This window comes from Odocoileus virginianus, chromosome 33, assembly GCF_023699985.2.
Source record: "Odocoileus virginianus isolate 20LAN1187 ecotype Illinois chromosome 33, Ovbor_1.2, whole genome shotgun sequence".
Taxonomy (NCBI): Eukaryota; Metazoa; Chordata; class Mammalia; order Artiodactyla; family Cervidae; genus Odocoileus; species Odocoileus virginianus.
This window is the reverse complement of record NC_069706.1, coordinates 3,484,406-3,505,125: the sequence shown is the minus strand read 5'-3', so window position 1 is coordinate 3,505,125 and position 20,720 is coordinate 3,484,406. Positions and strand designations below refer to the sequence as shown.

At 52.3% G+C, this 20,720-nt stretch overlaps 3 protein-coding genes and 1 long non-coding RNA gene across 8 annotated transcripts in view; 2 read left to right on the top strand and 2 right to left on the bottom strand.

The window, feature by feature from the left end:
• HMOX2 (heme oxygenase 2) overlaps nt 1-8,097 on the bottom strand; it is a 32,689-nt gene extending 24,592 nt beyond the window's left edge. The window contains exon 1 of one of the 2 annotated variants that reach the window (XM_020915319.2): nt 7,992-8,097. The gene's annotated coding sequence lies outside the window, so the exon portion shown is untranslated. Of the gene's footprint in view, nt 1-2,650; nt 2,768-7,991 lie in introns of those variants that run through there. The other variant, XM_020915318.2, reaches the window with a different exon arrangement.
• LOC139032776 (uncharacterized) lies at nt 2,779-5,238 on the top strand. The gene is made up of 2 exons (XR_011485378.1): nt 2,779-2,857; nt 4,080-5,238. It is a non-coding gene; the product is annotated as an uncharacterized lncRNA (long non-coding RNA).
• Nucleotides 8,098-8,216: 119 nt separating the features above from the next.
• On the top strand, nt 8,217-14,439 carry NMRAL1 (NmrA like redox sensor 1). 3 transcript variants are annotated; one of them, XM_020915320.2, is made up of 6 exons: nt 8,236-8,405; nt 8,570-8,643; nt 8,792-9,030; nt 11,513-11,762; nt 12,894-13,084; nt 14,129-14,439. In XM_020915320.2, the coding sequence occupies exons 2-6, from the start codon at nt 8,604-8,606 to the stop codon at nt 14,306-14,308; spliced, it is 900 nt and encodes a 299-aa protein (XP_020770979.2). In that variant the 5' UTR covers nt 8,236-8,405; nt 8,570-8,603; the 3' UTR covers nt 14,309-14,439. The 3 variants fall into 3 exon arrangements, with proteins under 3 accessions (XP_070316819.1, XP_020770979.2, XP_020770980.2); XM_020915321.2 differs by having other exon boundaries at nt 8,237-8,442; XM_070460718.1 differs by lacking the exons at nt 12,894-13,084; nt 14,129-14,439 and adding an exon at nt 12,675-12,887 and having other exon boundaries at nt 8,217-8,442.
• Nucleotides 14,440-16,795: 2,356 nt separating this feature from the next.
• DNAJA3 (DnaJ heat shock protein family (Hsp40) member A3) overlaps nt 16,796-20,720 on the bottom strand; it is a 30,635-nt gene continuing 26,710 nt past the window's right edge. The window contains exons 11-12 of one of the 2 annotated variants that reach the window (XM_020915368.2): nt 18,536-18,649; nt 16,796-17,991 (exon numbers count right to left, since the gene is read on the bottom strand). In XM_020915368.2, coding sequence (XP_020771027.1) covers nt 18,549-18,649 — 101 coding nt within the window. In that variant the 3' untranslated portion in view covers nt 16,796-17,991; nt 18,536-18,548. The remainder of the gene's footprint in view (nt 17,992-18,535; nt 18,650-20,720) is intronic. The other variant, XM_020915369.2, reaches the window with a different exon arrangement.

The window sequence follows — 20,720 nt, the reverse complement described above, 5'->3', positions numbered from 1 at the left end:
GTGTAATATAACGGGAGACATTTTATGGTAAATAAACGAAGTCAATATGAAAAAGTAAACCAAACTGGAGTGAACAATATCACAGAGCACCTGAATGGTCACCAGAGTGAAATATCTTCACTATAAAAAACAGAAAGACCCCAGTATAAGCAGTTATATTAATTGTTCCAATTAAAGATATGCACCCCCTCCTTCACTGCTGGCAAGAATTAACTGGTAATGGCACTGCTTCTCAGCAGGGCAAAAATATCCTGAGAGACTATTCAGGTTACAACAAAAGACAGGTTACAACAAAAGAGTTTTCATCCTCTGTTTTACACAAACAAACCTAACAGATATAATAAAGTTAAAAAGCAAATAACCTTCGCTGTGTTCAATACAAAAGGAGATGTGACTCAGATCTCTCAATTCTCCCATTAACTACTGTCAGAATAAGAGACTGAATTAAGTGTGTACCTAAAATTTTTTAGTTAACTATGGCCAGTAATAAACAAGGAGGTAATTTATGGTTCAAATTTTTCATCTTTTCTCTCCAAGGAGTTATAGCTAAATTCTAAATTTTATACTGGCGAATTCCCTGGTGGTCCAATGATTAGGACAACACAATTTCACAGACGAGGGCATGGATTCCAATCCTGGTCAGGGAACTATGCTGAAATATACAATTCCAATATTCAAAAATGTCTTCCTCCTAGATGAATGGTATTTTGGTTTTTGCTGCAAACTTGATACACAGCCCAACTGTTCTCTGAAGAGAGTCAGCTTTTAAAAAGAAACCAAAAAATCAAGGTAGCCAAAGGCCCTGGCTGTTTTGCTTTTTGACAGACTCAATGAGTGTAAACCAAAGGTGATGAATACTTTACTTTCTGTATTTCATCTTATCCTTGGCATTGTCATTTCTGGAGTAGCTCATACTCTTGACTCTGGAGACTCTCTGGCTATCATTTTACTGGCCCAGGCAAAGGAAAGAAGGAAATAGTCAGACAATGGGGAAATCACAGATTCTTCCTCTTCACATCCCTAATCAGAAGAAGTCACTCAACGAGTGTGTCCTTCAAATCCCCACACCCTCACCAGTGTTTTGGCTTATCTGCCTGAGTGCCCATTTGCTCATTCGAGTCTGACTCTTTGCAACTCCAAGGTCTACAGCCTGCCACGCTCCTCTGTCCATGGTCTTTCCCAGGCAAGAATACTGGAGTGGGTTGCCATTTCCTTCTCCAGGGAATCTTCCCAAACTAGGGATAGAACCTGCATCTCCTGCCTTCGCAGGCAGATTGTTTACCACAGAGCCACCTGGGAAGCCTTTGGCTTAGCTACTGTATTTGAAAACTTTTCCCACTTTCACCAAGTAAACTTGGAAATGACCAACTGAACTGTGAGCTTCTGGTAAGCTTGTGATGTTCTGTCTTGTGATGTTTCTTTAAAAAAAAAAAACTAAAGAATAAAGCACAGATTTACTCATTTATATTCCTTATTCCCCCTCCTCACAAAAGCAAAACTAAAAATTTTAATGTGGCAGTTAAAATTTTAATCAAAATACCCTGGTTAATGCCATAACAGAAACTCAAATAAAACCAGTAAACTCCTGTTTCCTTCTACTCGGGAGGACAGTTTAGGGGGAGGGGGAAGACTGTCTAGTTTAAATAACATAAATCTATTTATACTCTAGGAAAAAGCATGGGATCTGGGGGCAAACCAGGTACAAGACCACCTGTGCCCTTTTCCTGATTGTGGGAGGCAGGTTAAGCTTTTTAATCCCATTCATCATTAACCCCATTTCACCAGTTTTGTTAGGGGCTGAGAGTGAGAGGGCTTCCTGAGCTCTAGAGCACTATAGGATGTCTCTCTTTTTTCAAACATGCTCCACCTGGTGTGGGACATGGGAGCCAACGATACAACATGATAAGGATGAACAGCCACAGGCCACAGCAACCAGGTCACCAGAAGTCATTAAAATGACAAGACGCAGACAGGCCTTGTGCTAAGACTGTGCAAGGCGGTCCTGGCAGCTTTTACAGGGCAGTTAACACACCGAGGGCACCGCGCTTGTGAGGTGACAGGTAGACTCCCTGCCAGACTACCCAGCTGCCCCTGACGTTGGTCCCTTGCAACCTGGCGGCCGCGGGTAATTCGGGAAGTGACTCAAAGGGCCCTTCAGCCAGAGGTGAGTCAGGAGGAAGAAGATCAGAGCCGGGTCCGTGTCAACAGCCCGGGTACGACTCTCGGACGCCGGGCCAAGTCCGGGTCCTCCCCGGCCCAAAGTGGACCGACGTGCGGGCTGGGCGGCCAGAGGCTGCAGGCCTGGCGGGAACGCCAAGTCCTCCCGCGGCGACCCGGGGGTCGGGTCACCTCCTGTGGGGCGCAGGAGACGCCGGCAGGGGGGTGTGCCCCACGAAGACCGACGCGAACGAGCGGCTCAAGCCTCCCCGGGCCTCTGAAACGCCGTCTGGGAAGCGAGGTCCTCCCTCCCGGCCCCCAGCCGTCCCGCTAGCCGCCTGCCGGCCGCCCCTCGCCCCGGCCCGTCCGGGCTTCCTCAGGCGGGCGCGGGGGAACAGCGGGCCGTGTCGGCCGAGCGGAGTTCCCGAAAGCCGGGGGTGGCCAGGCTCGCGGAGGAGCCCCAAGAGAGGCCAGGCAGGGCACCGACACTCACCCGCCGCGGGTCCGCTCCGGCGTCCGTCAACACCGCGTCCGCGCGTCAGTCAGCGACTCGCTTGGGCGCCGCGACCGCCGCAGCCTAGCGAGCGGCCCGACGTGCGCACGCAGCGGGGGCGGGGCCTGCGCAGGACACGCCCCTGCGGCGGGCACGCGGCAGCCGTCCTTGTTCGCTGGTCTGCGGCGGAAGTCGAAGTGAGGGCGGGTGAGTTCTTCCTTTCGTGAGAGGGGGTGTTCATGAACGCCTCTCCGGGCTCTTCTTGCCCTTTATCACCATCGCTTCAGGCTTATCTCGCGCGTTCTCCTCCTGTCCCATCTGTTTCAGCCACACTAGTTTCCTGTCATTTCTTTAACCATCCAACTGGCTTCAGACTGATATTGTCCGGTATTGGCGAAGGTGTGGGGAATGTTGTAATTGGTAATAGGCATTCTCTTTGATCTAGTACTTCCATTTCTGGGTAGCTTTTTCTAGAGAAACGCAAGAACCCAAAGAGACACAAACAAGCAAGTTCATTGCAACAGCATTTGGGTGAAAACCTTGAAAGAGCTTGAACGTATATGAAAAGACAATGTGGGATGGTTGGTTGACAGGGGCACATCTCCCTATTCAAAAGAGTTGTGCCGGATTAAAAGGAATGGCAGGGTATTCCCTGGCAGTCCAGTGGGAACTAGGATCCCGCAAAAAAAAAAAGGGGGGGTGGTGGTGGTGTGAAGGGCAGACACCGCCTTAAGGGAGACAATCAAGTAGAAGGGGATTAGAAAAGAAAGTTGTAGGAGAATACAAAAATACATTCAGAGGACTTCCTTGGTGGTCCTCTAGTATTGCATTGTGTACCTGCATTATGCATTGACCAGACCTCCCCAGGGGCAGAAATACCTGCTCAACCATAAAGATAAAATTTTCTCCTGCTGCTGCCCATGAAACTCCTGAGATAATAACATTCCTTTCTCAATCCTGTAAGGAGTCAGGATGTTAATATCTTAGGGCGGTATTGGGCTGCACCTTATTAATGTTACTAGATATATTACTTGTATTCTGCCTATTTTATGAGATTGAGGTTTCTTGCATTACCAGACCTGTGACTGAGCCTCGGATAAAATTAATGACACTTAAACAGCTTGAGGTTTCTTGCATTACCAGATGTGTGACTGAGCCTCAGATAAAATTAATGACAAACAACTTGAAACAATTGACCTTATAGATGATTCTATGAGATCAGTGATTGTAATAGTGTATGTCTAGATATGGGAGGAAGCAGCAAGCGAGAGCCATTTCCCTGACCATGACCAACGGTATGACAGGTGGTCCAGAAGCTTATGGCTATTCTTAACAGGGCCCTTTGTCAGCCCACAAAGGGCCCTGTTAAGAGTAGCCAAACAAAGGTCCATATAGTCAAGGCTATGGTTTTCCCTGTGTTCACATGCAGTTGTGCACGCTGGACTGTAAAGAAGGCAGAGCGCCAAAGAATGGATGCCTTCAAACTGTGGTGCTGGAGAAGACTCCTAAGAGTCCCTTGAACAGCAAAGAGATCAAACTAGTTAATCCTAAGGGAAATCAACCCTGAATACTCATTGGAAGGACTGATGCCAAAGCTGAAACTCCAGTATTTTGGTTACTTGATGGGAACAGCCAGCTCATTGGAAAAGTCCCTGAAGCTGGGAAAGATTGAGAGCAGAAGGAGAAGAGGGCGTCTGAGGATGAGATGGTTGGATGGCATCACCGATGGAATGGACATGAACTTGGGCAAACTTTGGGAGATGGTGAAGGACTGGGAGGCCTGGCGTGCTACAAACTGTGGGGTCACAAAGAGTTGGACATGACTGGGCGAATGAACAACACCAATAGGGCCTCGTCCAGTAATAGCGCATTGAATGGCCTATCGATGAAATTCTGACCTGAGAATAAGCATTCCTAGTACCAGGGGACAAACTATTCACGAAGTGCCTCCCGAACTTTGGTTAAAGTTGAGATCAAAAGGGAAGAAACTGTAAAATAAAGAATGTTGCCCACTATCCAGTTCTATAGCAATTGAGTCATTAGTCACAATAGTCACTGATTTACAACACACCCTGAAATGGTGAAGATCGGGATGAGGCACTTTGTGCTCTAGGAAAACTGGCAGAAATGGCCCTCAGGTGGATATTTTCAGGAGAAATTTTTATGAACCCAGTTTCTTGTATCTTCCCATACTTGGAAATGCACTAAAACCATTAACTAAAATTTTTTCCTCACGAATAACAGTAACTTTCTCCCAAGAAGTGTGCTTCATTGCCTGTGCATGTGTGCTAAGTCCCTTCAGTTGTGTCTGACCCTTTTTGACCCTATGTACTGTAGCCCATCCAGCTCCTCTGTCCATGGGATTCTCCAGGCAAGAATACTGGAGTGGGTTGCCATGCCCTCCTCCAGGGATCCCAACCCAGGGATTGAACCTGCTTCTCTTATGTCTCCTGCATTGGCAGGTGAGTTCTTTACCACTAGTGCCATGTAGGAAGCCTGTAACCTTTTCTCAAAATCACACCCTCATCTCTTCAGAACAGTTCTCAGAGCTCAGGTTGACTGGAATAAAATTTTCCATTTCTTTCTTAGACTGGCCATTGTTTAATTTTTTTAGTCAACAATCGCTTTTATTTTTTTATATCTAAAATTCTTTCTGTTTTATTTTTTTAACTACAAAACATTATCTTTGGGGCTTCTTGGTGGTCCAGTGGCTAAGACTCCACCCTCCCAGTGCAGAGGGCCCAGGTTCGATCCCTAGTCAGGGAACTAGATCCCACATGCTGTAACTAAGACCCTGTGCAGCTAAATAACATTCTTTAAAAAACAAACAAACAAATGTTATCTTTCTACACATTTGTGTTTAGGCATGTAAATACATCCAAAAGAGGGAAGGTTTATACACTAGAATGACAGAGGGATGGGAAAGCTCATTTGTGCTATGTATCTGTACCATTTAAATTTTTTATGAGAATGAATAATTGAGTCATGCAAAATCACTAAAAGGATGAATCTTGGGACTTCGCTGGTAGTCCAGTGATTGAGACTGAGCTTCCACTGCAGAGGACGTGGGTTCAATCCCTGGTTGGGGAACCAAGATCCCACATGCAGCAGAGCAACTAAGCCTTAATACGAAACTCCTGAACCTGCGTGCCGCAACTAGAGTCTTTGCCTAAGAGCCCACATGCTGCAACTAAGACCTAATACAGCCAAACAAATATTTTAAAATAGATAAGTAAAAGAATGAATTTTAAGACTGCCTGCTGTCCCAAACACGCATACATAAAATTGAACTAAACCGAGTGGCAGTGATTGGAGGAGGGGTTGCCTCAAGAGTTCCAATGAGATAACGTGGTCTTAAGTCTGTGTCTGATACGTAGGAGAAGCCCAGAGAAGAGTTCTCCCTGTTATCATCATTAGTACATGGGCTGACTGGACTGACAAGTGCTTTGCAGGAAGTCCTTTGTCAGATATAAGGTCCCACAGGAGGTGCTGAGTCATGGCTGAGCTAATGCCAGTCAGTCGCCAAATCTTTTCCCTTAGGCCCCAGGGAACACCCTGAGGTGGGTAGCTGGGGCTTCAAGAAACAAGACCTTTGCCCAGGCTGCCTATCTGCCCACCCACTTAGGGACAGCTCCCTGGTACCAACACCATTGACCAGAAGCCGAGGGCAGAGATGCTCTTCTCTGCCACTCACTGTCTGCACTGATTTCCAAGCTTTGGGTTCAGTGATGCCAAAGGGCATTGGAGTTGTTCAAGTCCCACTGTGGGAGGCTCCTCTCAAACCCAGCCACCAGGGCCAATCAGCTTCATGGGCTTGTAACTAGAGCAGTCATACTGGGTCCCCAGGCTCAGAAGGATCTCAGGCTTGGTTTAGGTTCTGCAACCACAGTCTTTAAATTCTCTCTAATTTTTAAACAATGGGTCCTGCATTTTTTTTTTTTTTTTTTGCACTGCGCCTTATACAATATGCAGCTGGTCCTGAGACTTTCCTGGTGGTCCAGTGGTTAAGACACACCCTTCCACTGCATGTGACAAGGGTTTGTTCCCTGGTCTGGAAATTAAGATTCCAGATACTGTGGGGTGAAGCTGGAAAAAAAAAAAAGATTTCTGCAGCTGGCCCCATTGAGGATCTTCTTGCTTGGATTTATTTCCTTAAAGTGGAGACCTCAGAATATCGAGTTTTGTGGCTTAACCCACACAGTTGAAGAAAAGTCTCATCTTTTATCAAAATAATATGCACTTGGGTTCCATTCAGTAAGTTATTGAGTTCCTACTAAATGCTGGACATTGTGCCAGGAGGGAGAGATAGAAATAAAAAAGACATGGGGCCAACTCTTAGGAAGCCCACAGTCTAATATGGTAGAGATCATGTTGCCAGTGGAATAGAGATGGGAATGAAATAGTAGCTATTCTAGCCTAGGAGTCAGAGAGGGCTTCCTGGAGGAAGTGATGGGTATGTGACGCATTAAGGAATGAGTAGGAGTTAGCCCTATCTAAGGTGGTGGGAGGAAGGTATACAGCCTGAGCTCTGAGAATAACGTAATAGGCTGTGGAGGAGGCAATACAAGGTTTATGCAAGATAAACATTCTATTTAGATGACGCCTTCACTTATAGACACAAATGTGTATTTATTAAAATAAATACATGCATCTTACATAATGACCACTATTTTACATATATAAAATAGACATTACTTCAGTGGGTTATTTCCACCACTAAATTCGGGAAAATAACACCAGTTTTAGTTTGATTTCCCTGTAACTCCAGTGCCTAGTAAATGTTTAGACAATCAATCAGCAAATATTTATTGAGCCACTATTTGTGCTAGGTACTATTTTAGGTGCTGGGAAATTCAGCCATTAATGGAGACAAGTGCCTACTGTTACGAAACTGACATTCCTGGAGCAGTCAGTACACATTTTGGAATGAAGGGAGGGGGGAAAATGCTTTTATCCAGGTCAGCAATAAAATTTCAGAAGAGGAGTGAGAGGATCATTTTTGAGTTTTAGTTGAACAACAAAGAAATATATCTATATAATTTAAGGAATTCCCTGGTTGTCCAGTAGTTAGGACTCCTTGCTTCCACTGCAGGGGGACACCTGTTCCATCCCTGGTAGAGGAACTATCCCACATGCCTTGGGGCGTGGCCCCCCAAAAAAAGAAAAAGAGAAGAGAGAGAGATCTTTTCTATTAAAAAGAGTTCGAACCTGGGCAATTAGTAGCAACCTCAATTATGAGTCAGGCATACAAGAAGTGAGACAGAGCCTTGGGTGTTAAGAGTCACGAATATAGATTTGTCTTTCAAAGATCAGATGTTCATGCAAAATAAAAATTATTTACTTATTCGTTTTTGCTTGGCGCAGTCGTCACCACCAGCATTCGCCTGTGCAGTCCTCGTCTGCAAGTACATTTCGGTCAGACCCGATTGACGCAAATTGGCCCGGGGCCGACGGCTCCAGCCCTTCGGCAGAGTTCGCCCGAGTTGGGACGAACCATCTGTGCCCGCGGAGGGGGAGTGGCATGTCCGCTTCGCGCAAAGTCAGGGCCTGGACGGCGGGGATTCGGAAGCAGACCAGCCTGGGGTCCCTTCACGCAGGATGCCTGGGAAAGCATGGCTTTTCCGAGTTGCAACTGGAGCTAAGGGCGAGGGTTGGCGCCACATGTAGGCTTGCGTCCCCCCAAGCTGTGGACTCGGCTGCAGAGCAGCGGGCCCCCAGTTCCTGGACCGTTTCACACCTAGGCCTCCACTAGGAGGTACAGACGGTCTCGGGGACCCGGGAGCGGGGTGCCGGTAGGGCCCGGGAGCCGGTCCGAGGGGACGGGGGTGGCGGGGTCCCTATCTTTCCCGGCCGGACCTCCCCTTGGGGCCTACGCGACGCGCGCTCCCCTTCGCCCACTCTGCCTCTCACTGCCCCTAGACCTCTCGGGACCACACCTCCCGCTCCCGCTCGCATGGCGAACAAGAAGCTGGTGGTGGTGTTTGGAGCCACAGGTAAGCGAAACCCCCAAAGGAGGCTCTGGACCCTTCACCCAGGACAGCCTGGGGGTCCGGCCGGCCCCGCCCCCCAGCGCTAGGGGCGCCACCCTCGGCAGGCCTCCCAGGCAGGTTCCACCCTGCAGGTCTTTCTGATTCTCCACAGGTGCCCAGGGGGGCTCAGTGGCCCGGACGCTCCTGGCAGATGGGACATTTAGGGTCCGAGTGGTGACCCGGGACCCTGGGCAGAGGGCAGCGAAGCAGCTGATGCTGCAAGGTGCAGAGGTAGTGCAGGGAGACCAGGATGACGAGGCCAGCATGGAGCTGGCCCTGAGCGGGGCTCACGCCACCTTCATTGTGACCAACTACTGGGAGAACTGCAGCCAGGAGCAGGAGGTCAAGCAGGTGAGGGCAGGCCGCAGGGCGTCGGGAGGGAGTGGGGAGGCCAGGGCAGGAGCCGGGCGTCTTCAAAGAGCTCCCAGCCTCCTTGCAGGGCAGCTCTGACTTGTCAGAAAGGGGCTGTCCCCTGCCTGTGATGACGGACACTGTAGCTTTTCTTCTCTTCTTCCATGCAGCTCTCCTAGACTTTGATAAGGGCAGGAGGTGATTTCTTTTTCATCCAGTGACTTAAGATATCATTCATGTACCATACTGTTCACCCTTTTGACATGTACAGTTCAGTGTTTTTTCACTTGTTTGCAAAGTTGGGCCGCCATCACCACTACTAATTCCAGAACATTTCATCATCCCCCAAAGAAAACACCATACCTGTTGGCAGTCCTTCCCCACTCCCCCTCCCAGGCAACCACAATCTGCTTTATGTCATCCAGTGACTTCACATTTTCTAAACAACTCTGCTGACCCATGCTGCTGCTGCTGCTGCTAAGTCGCTTCAGTCGTGTCCGACTCTGTGCGACCCCATAGACAGCAGCCCGCCAAGGCTCCCCCATCCCTGGGATTCTCCAGGAAAGAGTACTGGAGTGGGGTGCCATTACCTTCTCCCTGCTGACCCATAATTTTCTTAAAAGGTACACATTTTAATCATACAATTTGATGAAATTTGAAGATAAATATACACATATAACTGACTTCCCAGGTGGCGCTAGTGGTAAAGAACCCACCTGCCAATGCAGGAGACATAAGAGACATGGGTTCGATCCCTGAGTCAGGAAGATCCCTTGGAGGAGGGCATGGCAACCCACTCCAGTATTCTTGCCTGGAGAATCCCCTGGACAGAGGAGCCTGGTGGGTTACAGTTCATAGGGTTGCAAAGAGTCAGACATAGTTGAAGCCACTTAGCAGACACATCGCACACATACCCATGGAACTACCATTCTAATCAAAATATGGTGGTGAGGGACAGGGAAGCCTGGCATGCTGCAGTTCATGGGGTCACAAAGAGTCAGACACAGCTTGGCAACTGAACAACGACAACAATCAAAGTATAATCCATCACCAACATTCCCCAAATCTGCCATGTCCCTTTTTAGATGTGTCATGTTTCTCTTTATTCTGTTTTCCACCCAGCTTCTCTCTGGTCGGTGGCTGTTGAGCCCAGGCTGCCGTGGGAGGGATGTGAGACGAACATGCATCTTTTTAAAATCTCCTGGAAGGTAGAGACACTTGCAGTGGGCCTGTCACATAGCAGGCGCTTGGGTATTTGTAGAAGGTATGACTGGCGCAGCCAGTTCCAGGGCTGAGACCCCTGGCTTTCAGTCCTGCCTCGTCCACGGCTCCCCACCGCCTTGACTGTGGACGTGACTTCCCTGAGCTGGTCTCTCTTTCCTCTTATGTAAAGGGGCCACTTGGGTCCATAAAGGGAAGCTGGACTGGACCACTGGTCTCTGTTTTTAACCTCGAGCCTTCAGTTGCTGTCTTACCTGGAAGCCCATCTCAGAGGGTGGACAAAGAGAACTTTTCTGGTTCATGCAGATCCTGTAAACCTGACCGCCTGTGCCATAACAAATGACCACAAGCCAGGTGGCTTAAAACAACAGGAATTTATTCTCTCCCAGCTCTAAGTCCAGGAGTCCAACAGCAAGGTGTTGGCCCTGCACTGTCTGGAGGCTTGCCTCTTCCGGTGTCCGGAGGTGCCAGCTCTTCGTGTGGTCACGTCACCCCGGGCTCTGCCTCTGTCTTCACGCAGCCTCTCCTCTTCTCCCTGTCTCCTCTTCCATCTCTCATAAGGACACTTGTCATTGGTTTGAGGGCCCACCAGGATAATCCAGGATGATCTCGTTTATTAACTTAAAAAATATCTGCGGAGACCCTCTCCCAAACGATGTGACATTCACAGGTTCTGGCAGATGGGAGGTGGACATGTCTCTTGGGAGGCCACCATCCAGCCCCCTACACAGCCTTATGCAGCAGGGTCCCCATTTAACCAACGAGGCCAGAGCAGTTAGACCCTTTGTCCTGGAAGGCACAGCCAGGGAGCTGCAGAGCCAGTCTTAAGCCCATGTGGCGTGTCTTCTGTGCTGAACAGCTGAGCCATAGCACTTCCTTAGGGGCGGCTGGGGCTCTCCAAGGAAGACGGCACAGCACGGCGCAAGGTGCTGTCTAAGCACAGGCAGAGACGGGAAGCCTCTGTGCACCCCCTCCCAGGTGGCACATGGAGGACTTTGGTCTAGTACCCTGGACGGTGGGACAACCTGGATGATCTGGAGAAGGGGTGCTAAGGCTGTGTGGCTGGTGGGAGGCTTCTAATCCTGGGGTAGAGGATGTGATGCTGTGGGAGCCACACAAGAAAGGGGGAGCCTTATCAGAGGGGTTAGTGACTTGTGGCTCTTGGCACAGTGGCCCCTGGGGTGGGAGAGCCAGGGCCACAATGGGGTCACACACCCTTCCTCTGAGTTTTGTGGCTTCTCCCTTCCTGCCCATCTGCCAGGGAAAGCTGCTGGCCGATCTGGCCAAGCGCCTGGGCCTGTGCTACGTGGTCTACAGCGGCCTGGAGAACATCAAGAAGCTAACGGGGGGGAGACTGACAGCGGGACACTTTGACGGCAAAGGGGAGGTGGAGGAGTATTTCCGGGACATCGGCGTCCCCATGACCAGCGTGCGGCTGCCCTGCTATTTTGAGAACCTCCTCTCCTACTTCCTGCCCCAGAAAGCCCCGGATGGAAGGAGCTACTTGCTGAGTGAGTGTGCTCCTTCGGGCGTCTGCTGGAACCGTGCAGAGCCACGGTGACCCAGAGAGTGGGCTTGTCCTCTGAGGGCTCCAGGTCTGAGCCCCGGCCCTCTCACAGTAGACCCATGACCCTACTGGGCCTCCATGTCCTGTCCCATGAGATGGGCATGACCCGGACTTCCCCAGGGAAGATCTGCCCAGTGCAGGGATGCTGTGCTGTCTGTTGGAGAGCTTTGCAGAAACAAGTGTGGTTCTTGTTTCTGCCTTATCAGTGAGGAGAGGGTTTGGAGGGCTAGGTCCAGTTGATTTCCCAGGGGTAGGAAAGCACTTTCTTCTCTGCCCGTCTGCAAATCTGCAAACATCGTGGAGGACATTGTGTCTGACCTATGTCCTGCCGCTGGCGGGGCAGCATGGGAGGCTCGGTAGGCAGAGTGGGAGGGGTCAGCGCCCTCCCCTGGCTCCTCACCTCTGCGTGATCCCTGCTTACCCTCCCTTGGGCAGAGTCTGGGCCTGAGTTGGCACCCCAACACCACCCTTTACAGTTCGGAGAGCCATCATCAGAGAGCCGCCTGTGTTCCATCACTGAGCTGGAGTTCCATCCCCACAGGCTCCTGGGTGGTCTGAATGGGCAGCCGTGGAAACTTTACAGGCAGGGCCGGAGGGCTCCAGGTGCCTCATCTAGACAGAGCTCTGCCTCTCCACCCCCAGAGCCACACCGTGGCTGGTAGAGTCACTTGTTAACATGTTTATCAGAACCCACCACGCTGCTCTGGGCTCGGCCCCAGCCTTGGCCACTCGAGCTTTCTTGCTGGCATTTGGAGCACCCTCCGTGGGCATCCACGTCAGGAACGGGTTTGTACCCATTCTTGGGCAGGGCACCTTTCAAAGCCCCTTCCCCTCCTTCTGCTTGTTCCCGTCTCAGGCCTGATGGGTGGCAGGCCTGGAGTTCTCCCCAGCCCGGCTCCCAGGATTTGAACGGCCTGCCAGCGGCAGAGCTCCACCATGTCCTGTTTTCTGACTCAGTTCTGCTGCTGACCCTGGGATGTCTGAGTTAGGCCAGGTGCTGACCTGTGCGCCAACCAGCTGGTGGAGACCGACCCCTCAAGAGACAGGGGCCAGCACATCCCTCTCCCCCTCCCAGGCTTGCCCATGGGTGACGTGCCCATAGATGGCATGGCCGTGGCCGACCTAGGTCCCGTGGTGCTCAGCTTGCTAAAGACCCCAGAGGAGTACGTCGGCAGGAACATCGGGCTCAGCACCTGCAGGCACACAGCGGAGGAGTACGCTGCCCTGCTCTCCAAGCACACAGGCAAGGCGGTGCGCGATGCCAAGGTGAGAGGCCTGGCAGGACACGGAAGCCCAATCCGAGCGGCTTTGCGAGTAGCAGGGGAGTGGCATCCTGGGCTGCCCCGAGCTCTGAGCATCACAAAGCCTAGTTCATCCTCAGAGAAGGCTGACGTCTACTGTTCTCAGGAGCAAAGTGTGGCTGCCGGGTGAGATGTCTGGCTCTGGCAGAGGGCCAAGTGGCAAGAAAGGGCTTGAGGAAGAGGGCCCAGTAGGGGCCAAAGCAAGGAGGGAGAGCACGGGGGGTCTTGGGCTCCTTGGTGCAGGGGAAGGAGGCTGGAGTGGGCCCCGTCCAGCCCCTTTCCTTGGCCTGGCACAGTCCCCTCCTTCCCTCACCTACCCTGTCCTCCTGTCCAGACCTCTGGGTTTGTTGTTTCTTCTCATTTTGAGATTATGGGATACTCAGAGTCATTAAATGACAGAAACCACCCACAGAGCCTCCCAGATGCAAGCAGAGCAATAAATGGGGAGTGACTGGGGCAGGACACATTTTGGGCTCAGATTTTGCTCCTAGCCCTTAACACCCACCTGTGTGTAACCAGAGGCCCAGCCCCTGGCCCCTCTCTGCCTTGGTTTCTTCATCTGTAAAGTGGGTGTATGGAACGTATCCCATCCTTGGGCTGAAGACTGAATGGAATAACTGATGTAGACGCTCCCTTGGCACAATGAATGCACTAGAAAATGTCTAAATGGCTGTGTATTACTATCTAAACAAAGAAAGCCTGAGGCCGTCATGGAGGGTTTGGGAGCCAAGGAGTTAAGGTTCAGTTTGGATAGGAAAGGGGAACAGCTTTGGTGTTTTAAGCAAGAAAGTGATGAAAGCAGAGTCCTGATGTGGAAGGGACTGAGACGTCTTCATCTCGTGATCTTGGAAGAACAGGATATAAATTGCCCTGGAACAGTGGTTTTTGAAGTTTCATCTCTTTAGTATCAACGGTTTTCAGATGAATTCAGGGGGACAAAGTAGGGGCTGAGGTACCGACAGTGTGGTCGGGGTGCTGCAGACCCTAAGAGATGCTCCTCTGCTTGCAGACAAGCCCCGAGGACTACGAGAAGCTTGGCTTCCCCGGCGCCCGGGACCTGGCCAACATGTTCCGTTTTTATGCCCTGAAACCTGACCGCAACATTGAACTGACCCTGAAGCTCAACCCCAAGGCCAGGACACTGGACCAGTGGCTAGAGCAGCACAAAGGGGACTTTGCAGGGCTGTGACCCTGCCCATGTCTCAACCCCGTCTGGGGGGACAACGGGGGGTGCGGTCACAGTGACCCTCTCTTGTGTTACAAGAAAGTTTATTTTTAAAATAAAGGCCATTGTTCTCACAGATGGCTTCCAAAAGAAAAGCGCTTTGTTTCATGGTTTGGGGTAGGGGTGGCAGATGCTGGGGCACCAAAGACATGAAAATTCCAATAGGAACCGTCAAGTGCCCAGCCAAGTGGTGGGGGGCCAAGAGGACCCCCGACCCAGCCCTGCCGCCAGGGGCGACGTCTGACACCACTGCACACACACCGTTCCACTCTAGAACATCTGGTCATCCACGTGTTCCTTCTGAGTTTCAAGGCGGGAAGACCGGCCCCTTCTTCCTCTCTCTTCACCTGCCTCCTGGGCCCCCGGGTGCAGTAGCCTGAGATGTGGTTATCTCAAAACATGCTGGTAAGAAAGAAACCCTTGAACAGACGTTACCGAGCTGTGGACCCCAGGCCATGAGAACTGAGCACTGTGGAGAAGAGGTGATGCTGTCCACAGCACAGGCAGGGAGCGGAAACCAGGGAAGTGACCCCCCAGCCCTGCTTGGTGGGCAGAGGAGCCCCCTGGGCATTTGGACGGCTTCCCTCTCTCGTTCATTATAGAGATGAGAAGCGCAGGCCCAGAGGACACAGCTGGTGGGGAGACTGGTGTCTCTGGGCTTGCGGGTCGTCCACCACAGTTTCTACTACCCTGCTCTGGCCCTGGGACCTGCAGAGGCACTGAAAGGGTAGCAGGGCTGCCAAATTCATTCCATCTGTTGATTCATAAAGCACTTTGTCGACAACTTATCCAGTGTGCTAGACCCTAAATACAATGTTAATCAGGAAAGTTCTACACCATGTCTTCAGTCTGGTTTAGCAGGAGGGCCAGATACCAATATGTGGGATGGCTGCAGACCGACATCAGGCTGCAGGGAGCAGGAGGGATGAAGAACACTGGAGGAGGGCCCACTTCAGGGGCACAGCGACAGCCTGAGGGAGCAGCCTCCCAGGAGGGTAGGAGGGAACAGACGTGATGACACAGGCTTCCAAGCCCACCCATATCAGCAGGAGAACCCAACAGGTCATCCGTGTCCAGCCCTGTGATGCCCAAGTGCCGCAGGCCCTCTGGAGGGGAGACTCCCCTGCTGGGACCCTGACTCATGATGTCGGGATCCAGGAGTGGCCCTCAGTTGGCACCAAGCCGGGGAGGGCCTGCCGCGCTGGCTCCAGGACGAGCTGCAGGGAGCTGAGGGCAGGCTCCAGCCAGTGCTGGCCGTTTCACCAACCCTCTGGGGGTGGGTTGCTCACCTGGTGCCCTCTGGCCGGGCTGCTGTGACGACTACATAGGGGAATGGGGAGAGGCAGCGTCTAGCTCCCTGGGCCCCTCGTGGTCAGGTCTTGCAAGCCTCCGGTGCCTTCCCCTGTCCATCCTGCTCCCAGCACTTCAGCAAGTGCTTGCCTCCCATCCACAAAGGCCCAGGGGCCTAGAGATACTCTCTTGCTTCTAAATGGCTCGGCTTACACTCCAGCCCCACCTCAGGCTGCAAGGTGGTCGGGAGACAGATCTCAGGCGTGGCCCTCTAACTGTGGGAATGAGCCAAACCCAGTCCAGCCAGGCCTCGGGGACCTGAACCTACAGATGCTGCCCTGCCACCTTCTGACCATCGGAGGGAAGAACGCCTTGGCATAGCCGTGAAGATGTCTCACTGGAAAGAAAACCCACTTTCCCCTTTCAAAGTCTAGACTGCTACTTTCAAAAAACATGGCTTTGGTTGACTTCTCTGGGAAGACGACCTGAGGTGACAAGAGAGAGATCACTGAGCTCTCCACCACCGTACCCTGGGGTCTCAGATCCTGCCCAGGCCATGCTGAGGCCACAGCAGGTGCTCGGCAAACTTCTGTTCAATGGAGGAAGAGTTTGGAGACTGGCAGGAAGTCTCAGCCTCCTTCTTGCCCACCAGGTCTTCCCAGCCTCTTCACCCAATCCAGCAAGTGCGCACCCCCGCCTCCACTACAGCCTGCTCAGCCCAGAACCCCGGGGCAGGGCAGAGTCATGTGCTTGGGGCCCACTTCAGCCACCAGAGCCCAGAAGAAGACCACAGTACACACAAAATACCTTAATACTCCTCTGAAAACAATGGAGGAAACAAAGAGTATCTAGTGATGGCGGTGGTGATGCTCAGGGACCTAAGGAGGCCACGCTGCAGGTCTTTAGAGGAGCGGGCTCCCAGAGTAAAAGCGACATGCTGAATCCTAGAAGGTTCGTTCAGATCAGCACATCACTGCAGGATAAGCTCCCTGCTCCAGGTTGGGAGGGTCCGCGCCTGTCAGAACGACACCTGTCCCTCAGTGGGGGCGACGCTGAGGAAAGCCACCTCTGGCTGCCCCGGGAAGGCCAGCAGACATGGGGTGGCCTGACGGGCGCCTGCAGAGAGCTGTCCGGACTCTTTCAAGGAAGAGATGACCACAATTCAGGTTTTAAATATCTCTTTGCAGTAGATAATCTTATTTACATTGATACAGAATCATTTTACATTCTTAGAGCAGACACTAGCAGATGCTTTATTTTAGTAAATTATGGGGGGGGGGGGCAGAAAGCACACTTATCAGAAGGGCTCTCCGTTAGCCTGTCTCACCACAGTAAAGGGATCTGGAAACACAGGGAACCCGCACGTCCCAGGAGCCAAGGCTGGGAAATGATGCTTGGTCTGGCTGGATGCTGGAGAACCCTTCGATTGCTGAGACTGTGCTTTTCTCTGAACAAACACTCGTACGGGAAAAGACAATGATTCTCAGCACTGAATAATTTAAACACACGTCTGAAAACAGGTCAGTAGTGAGTGGTGAGACCCAAGGCCCTGATAGCAGTGGGGCAGGGCTGGAGTTGAGAGGCCCTCAGTCAGCCCCAGGCCACGCCAGCTGTGATCCAGCAGAGGGGCAGGAGCCCCACCCATGCCTGGCTTAGAACAACACAATTCAACTGCCGGGGGACAGGGCCACCCTGCGTGGGGTGGGAGGAAGGACCTTCCGTCCTGACGGAGATCACTGCCCACGTGATCAAGCGTGGCCTCTCCCGGGGCTGTCCTCTAGGTGTCACCCCAGGCCCCCAGGTTCCAGCCACTCAGTACCTGTGGGAATTAAAACCAACTCCAGCTGAAGGGTGGGTGACACCAGCAGGGTGTGTGTGCCCCATGTTCCCGGAAAGGACAACCTGTCCGGAAAGACTCATTCTGGAACGTCCCGGAGGTTTGCTGAGAGGGAAATCAATCACGTCACAACTCGGTGCAGCTTAAGGCTTCATTTTTAAGCTGTAAGCATGGCCTTTAATTCTTTAACCACATTCAGTTCCAAATTAAGAGTTTCAGCTCTGCAGGAAGTGTCCAGCTGTCTGACTTTGCCAGAGCCTGAAGAGGCCAAGTTACCTCCCCGCAGACAGGAAGCTGCAAGCCCTGAGGCTGGCCATGCCTGACTGCCCAGGGTCCGTCCCGTCCGCCATGACCTCTGTGAAGAGCCGCATGGTCACGTGAGTTCACTGCTGCCAAGGCGGTCCGGAGGCCTCCGCAGGCAGGGGCTCGGTGCTGCTGTGGGGACTCCTCCTGCGTCCGAGGTGCCCTGGACACGAGGGGGTGCTGCTGCTCCCTGCCTAGTTCCCAGTGGACCGTTTTCCTGAGCCAAGACACAAACGGGTACAGTTCACTGGCCTCGCAGGAAAGGACACGCCCTGTCGGTGAACTTCTGCAGTCCTTGGGAAGGAGGCCCCAACATCAGGGACCAGCACAAGTGAAAGGTGAGTCCCAAGACACCACGGTGAGCAAGCAGGACTCCCGTCACTGCCCCACCCCACCCCACACTAAGGCTGACACTGCCCTAGACGTCCCAGCCAGGACAGGGCGGGGCTGGGGAGATCTGAGTTCTAGGCCTGGCTCTGCTGTGACCTGCCCTCTGTGATTGTGGGCAACCTGGTTCCCACCACGGCAGGATGCAGTGCCCCCGGAAGCTGGTGGAAGGAGGGCTGGGGGGCTCCAGGAGGTGGTTCAGCCCTGCACTACCTGCCGGCTCCCCTTGGGCTAAGGCTAGGCTCACACCACGCCTGAGATGGGAACTTCGTCAACTCTGGGGGTGGGGGGATGATACTGGCTAAAACGAGGGAAAACAGGGATTCGTTATTTCAGAGGGGCATGAAAGGGAGGAACCTCAGGGGTTTTCCTACCTCGGCTGGGATATCAGGAGGTAAACATTCTCTTAAGTTTGGAAAGGAATCCCTCGTCCTCCCCAGCCTCAGGCCTAGCCTTGCCTCCCGCGGAGCTATCCATGGTGCTGCCACCTGGGCATAAACAGCAGAGAGAACTGGGGTCAAGGGCGCAGACCTCGCATCCCACCCAAGGCCCCACCTGGCCACCCAGGGCTCGTGCTCCAACAGCCACCCCGAGAGGAGAGGTGGCCATATCAGGTTGTCCAGGGTTGTCCCGTTCATCAGATGGCTCAGCACTTAGAGCATCCCAACTGCTTCCCAAGTCACTGGCCCTCGAGAGGAAAACAAGGTACAGAAAGGAACAGGCAGCTGTCCCACCTTAACAACCGTAACAGAAACACAGCCAGCGCCAATGCCTTCCAGGCCAGGCTACATGGCGTCCATACCTCATTCAATCCTTACGGTAACCTTACAGGTAAATTCCAGATGAAAAAAACGAAAACCAGAGGCACAAAGGAGTTAGGTGCCATGACTAAGGTCACAGAGCTGCTAAGCGGGCAGGAGGTCTGAGTTCAGACCCAAGCAGTCAGACACCAAAGTCCAGGCTCTGAGAAGGTGAAAAGCATGTGCCAAGACCCACCGACCAGCTTCCGCACCCGGTCAGTGCACACGCATCGTCTCCAGGGCACCGGGATCCCAGGACATATGCACTGCTCAGCTGGGACAGGGCAGCCAAGGACCCATGCGTCACTGGGCAAGCACCTGGCTCCAAATGCTCCCAAGACGGGCAGCCACCCTTCTGCTTCCGGAGGGGCTGTGAAAGCCCCTCTGCACAAACACATCACGTTAAAGATCAGCCACCCACAAGGCACGAGGGCCGACGCGTTACGAGCTGGACTGGACTCAAGGTTTTTCATTGTTTCAGGAGAATTAGTGCATGTCAACATGCAGGGGGATGTATGTCAAGGACAGTATGTAGAGGGGACAAAATGTCCATGTCCCCAAGCTCTCAGTCTGAGACGCCTCTGTCGGTGAGAGGCCCACAGCTTTGGGCAGCAGAGGTCACGGTCTCCAGAAGAGGTGGGGAAGGTAGTCCATGGCTCTTTACAAGGTGATGAATAGCCAGGTAACGCTCATTCTATGAATCTGTACCACCTTTTTCTTCACAGGTACAAGCTCCTAGTGTCATAAGCAAGGCCTGGCATTTACTTGGGGGTTCAGTGCCTGCCTGGCCTTCCCCCCTCACACTGTAAGCTGGGCAGGGCAGGGACCCTGTCTCTGGGCATCGTTTCTGAGCACATGGCAAATGCTCAGTGACCATCAGTGCGAGGAAACAGGCCCACCAACTGGACTCCAGGATGATGTCTGAGGACTGAACCCACCCTGCAGGCAGAGGTGCGGGGTCTGCACGCACAGTCTGACTCCCTCAGCTGACTACATGCTCAGACTGAGCCAGCAGAGTGCCTCTTGCTCCACTAAAATGTCTTTTTCCTCATCTGCCTCTTGCCTCCACCCTGCCTAAATAAAGGGGCTCAACAGTCAATGCCGTCAGCTCATCACAGAAGAGACCACAGGGGGATCCAAGCTCTGGAAGAGGTTCCTGCACGACAGCTAAATGGACATACAGGGGTCGTCACAGGAGTTAATGACGATCCAGAAATACCAACAACCAGCCACGCTATCTCTAAACCCAAAAGGTCACTTGGTAACCTCAGAGTGCCCCAGGCCCCCAGCTCGCTGCGGTTTTTCCGCTTCTCAGACTGGGAACAAAGCCAGGGTCAGCCATTATTAAGGTTTTCAGCAGGGGCTACAGAGAACAAAAATAAGCAATACTAAACAGGCCAAAAACTTTTAGGTTGTTTTCCTACATAATGGTAACTTTTCCAAATGCCTTCCAGGTACCTTTCCCGTGGTGAAAGCAAAGACACCCAGAAATCAATCTGTATCTGCAGTGACTATCTCCACGGGCACTTGGGGGCTTTAAGCAACACGCTAGCCCAAGAACCACTGATGACTGAAGGCAACTGCTTCCAGTGTAACTTTAATAGCAGAGATTTAGGCTCTACTTGAATAAATAGGATGCACCTTAGTGCAGTTGTCAGGAAAGGTAATTGTGTACACTGGTGTGTCCTCACACATGGAGGGCAAAAGTAACTTTCTTCACAGTAACAAGAGGCTTAACCACACCCAGGCTGCAGACTGA

What these genes read in the sequence shown, in the direction of transcription:
- NMRAL1 (XM_020915320.2), top strand. Translation starts at nt 8,604, where the DNA reads ATGGCGAACAAGAAGCTGGTGGTGGTGTTTGGAGCCACAG. An exon ending in GGTGGTGTTTGGAGCCACAG is followed by an intron (nt 8,644 to 8,791) that starts GTAAGCGAAACC and finishes GATTCTCCACAG; the next exon opens with GTGCCCAGGGGGGCTCAGTG. An exon ending in AGGAGCAGGAGGTCAAGCAG is followed by an intron (nt 9,031 to 11,512) that starts GTGAGGGCAGGC and finishes CCCATCTGCCAG; the next exon opens with GGAAAGCTGCTGGCCGATCT.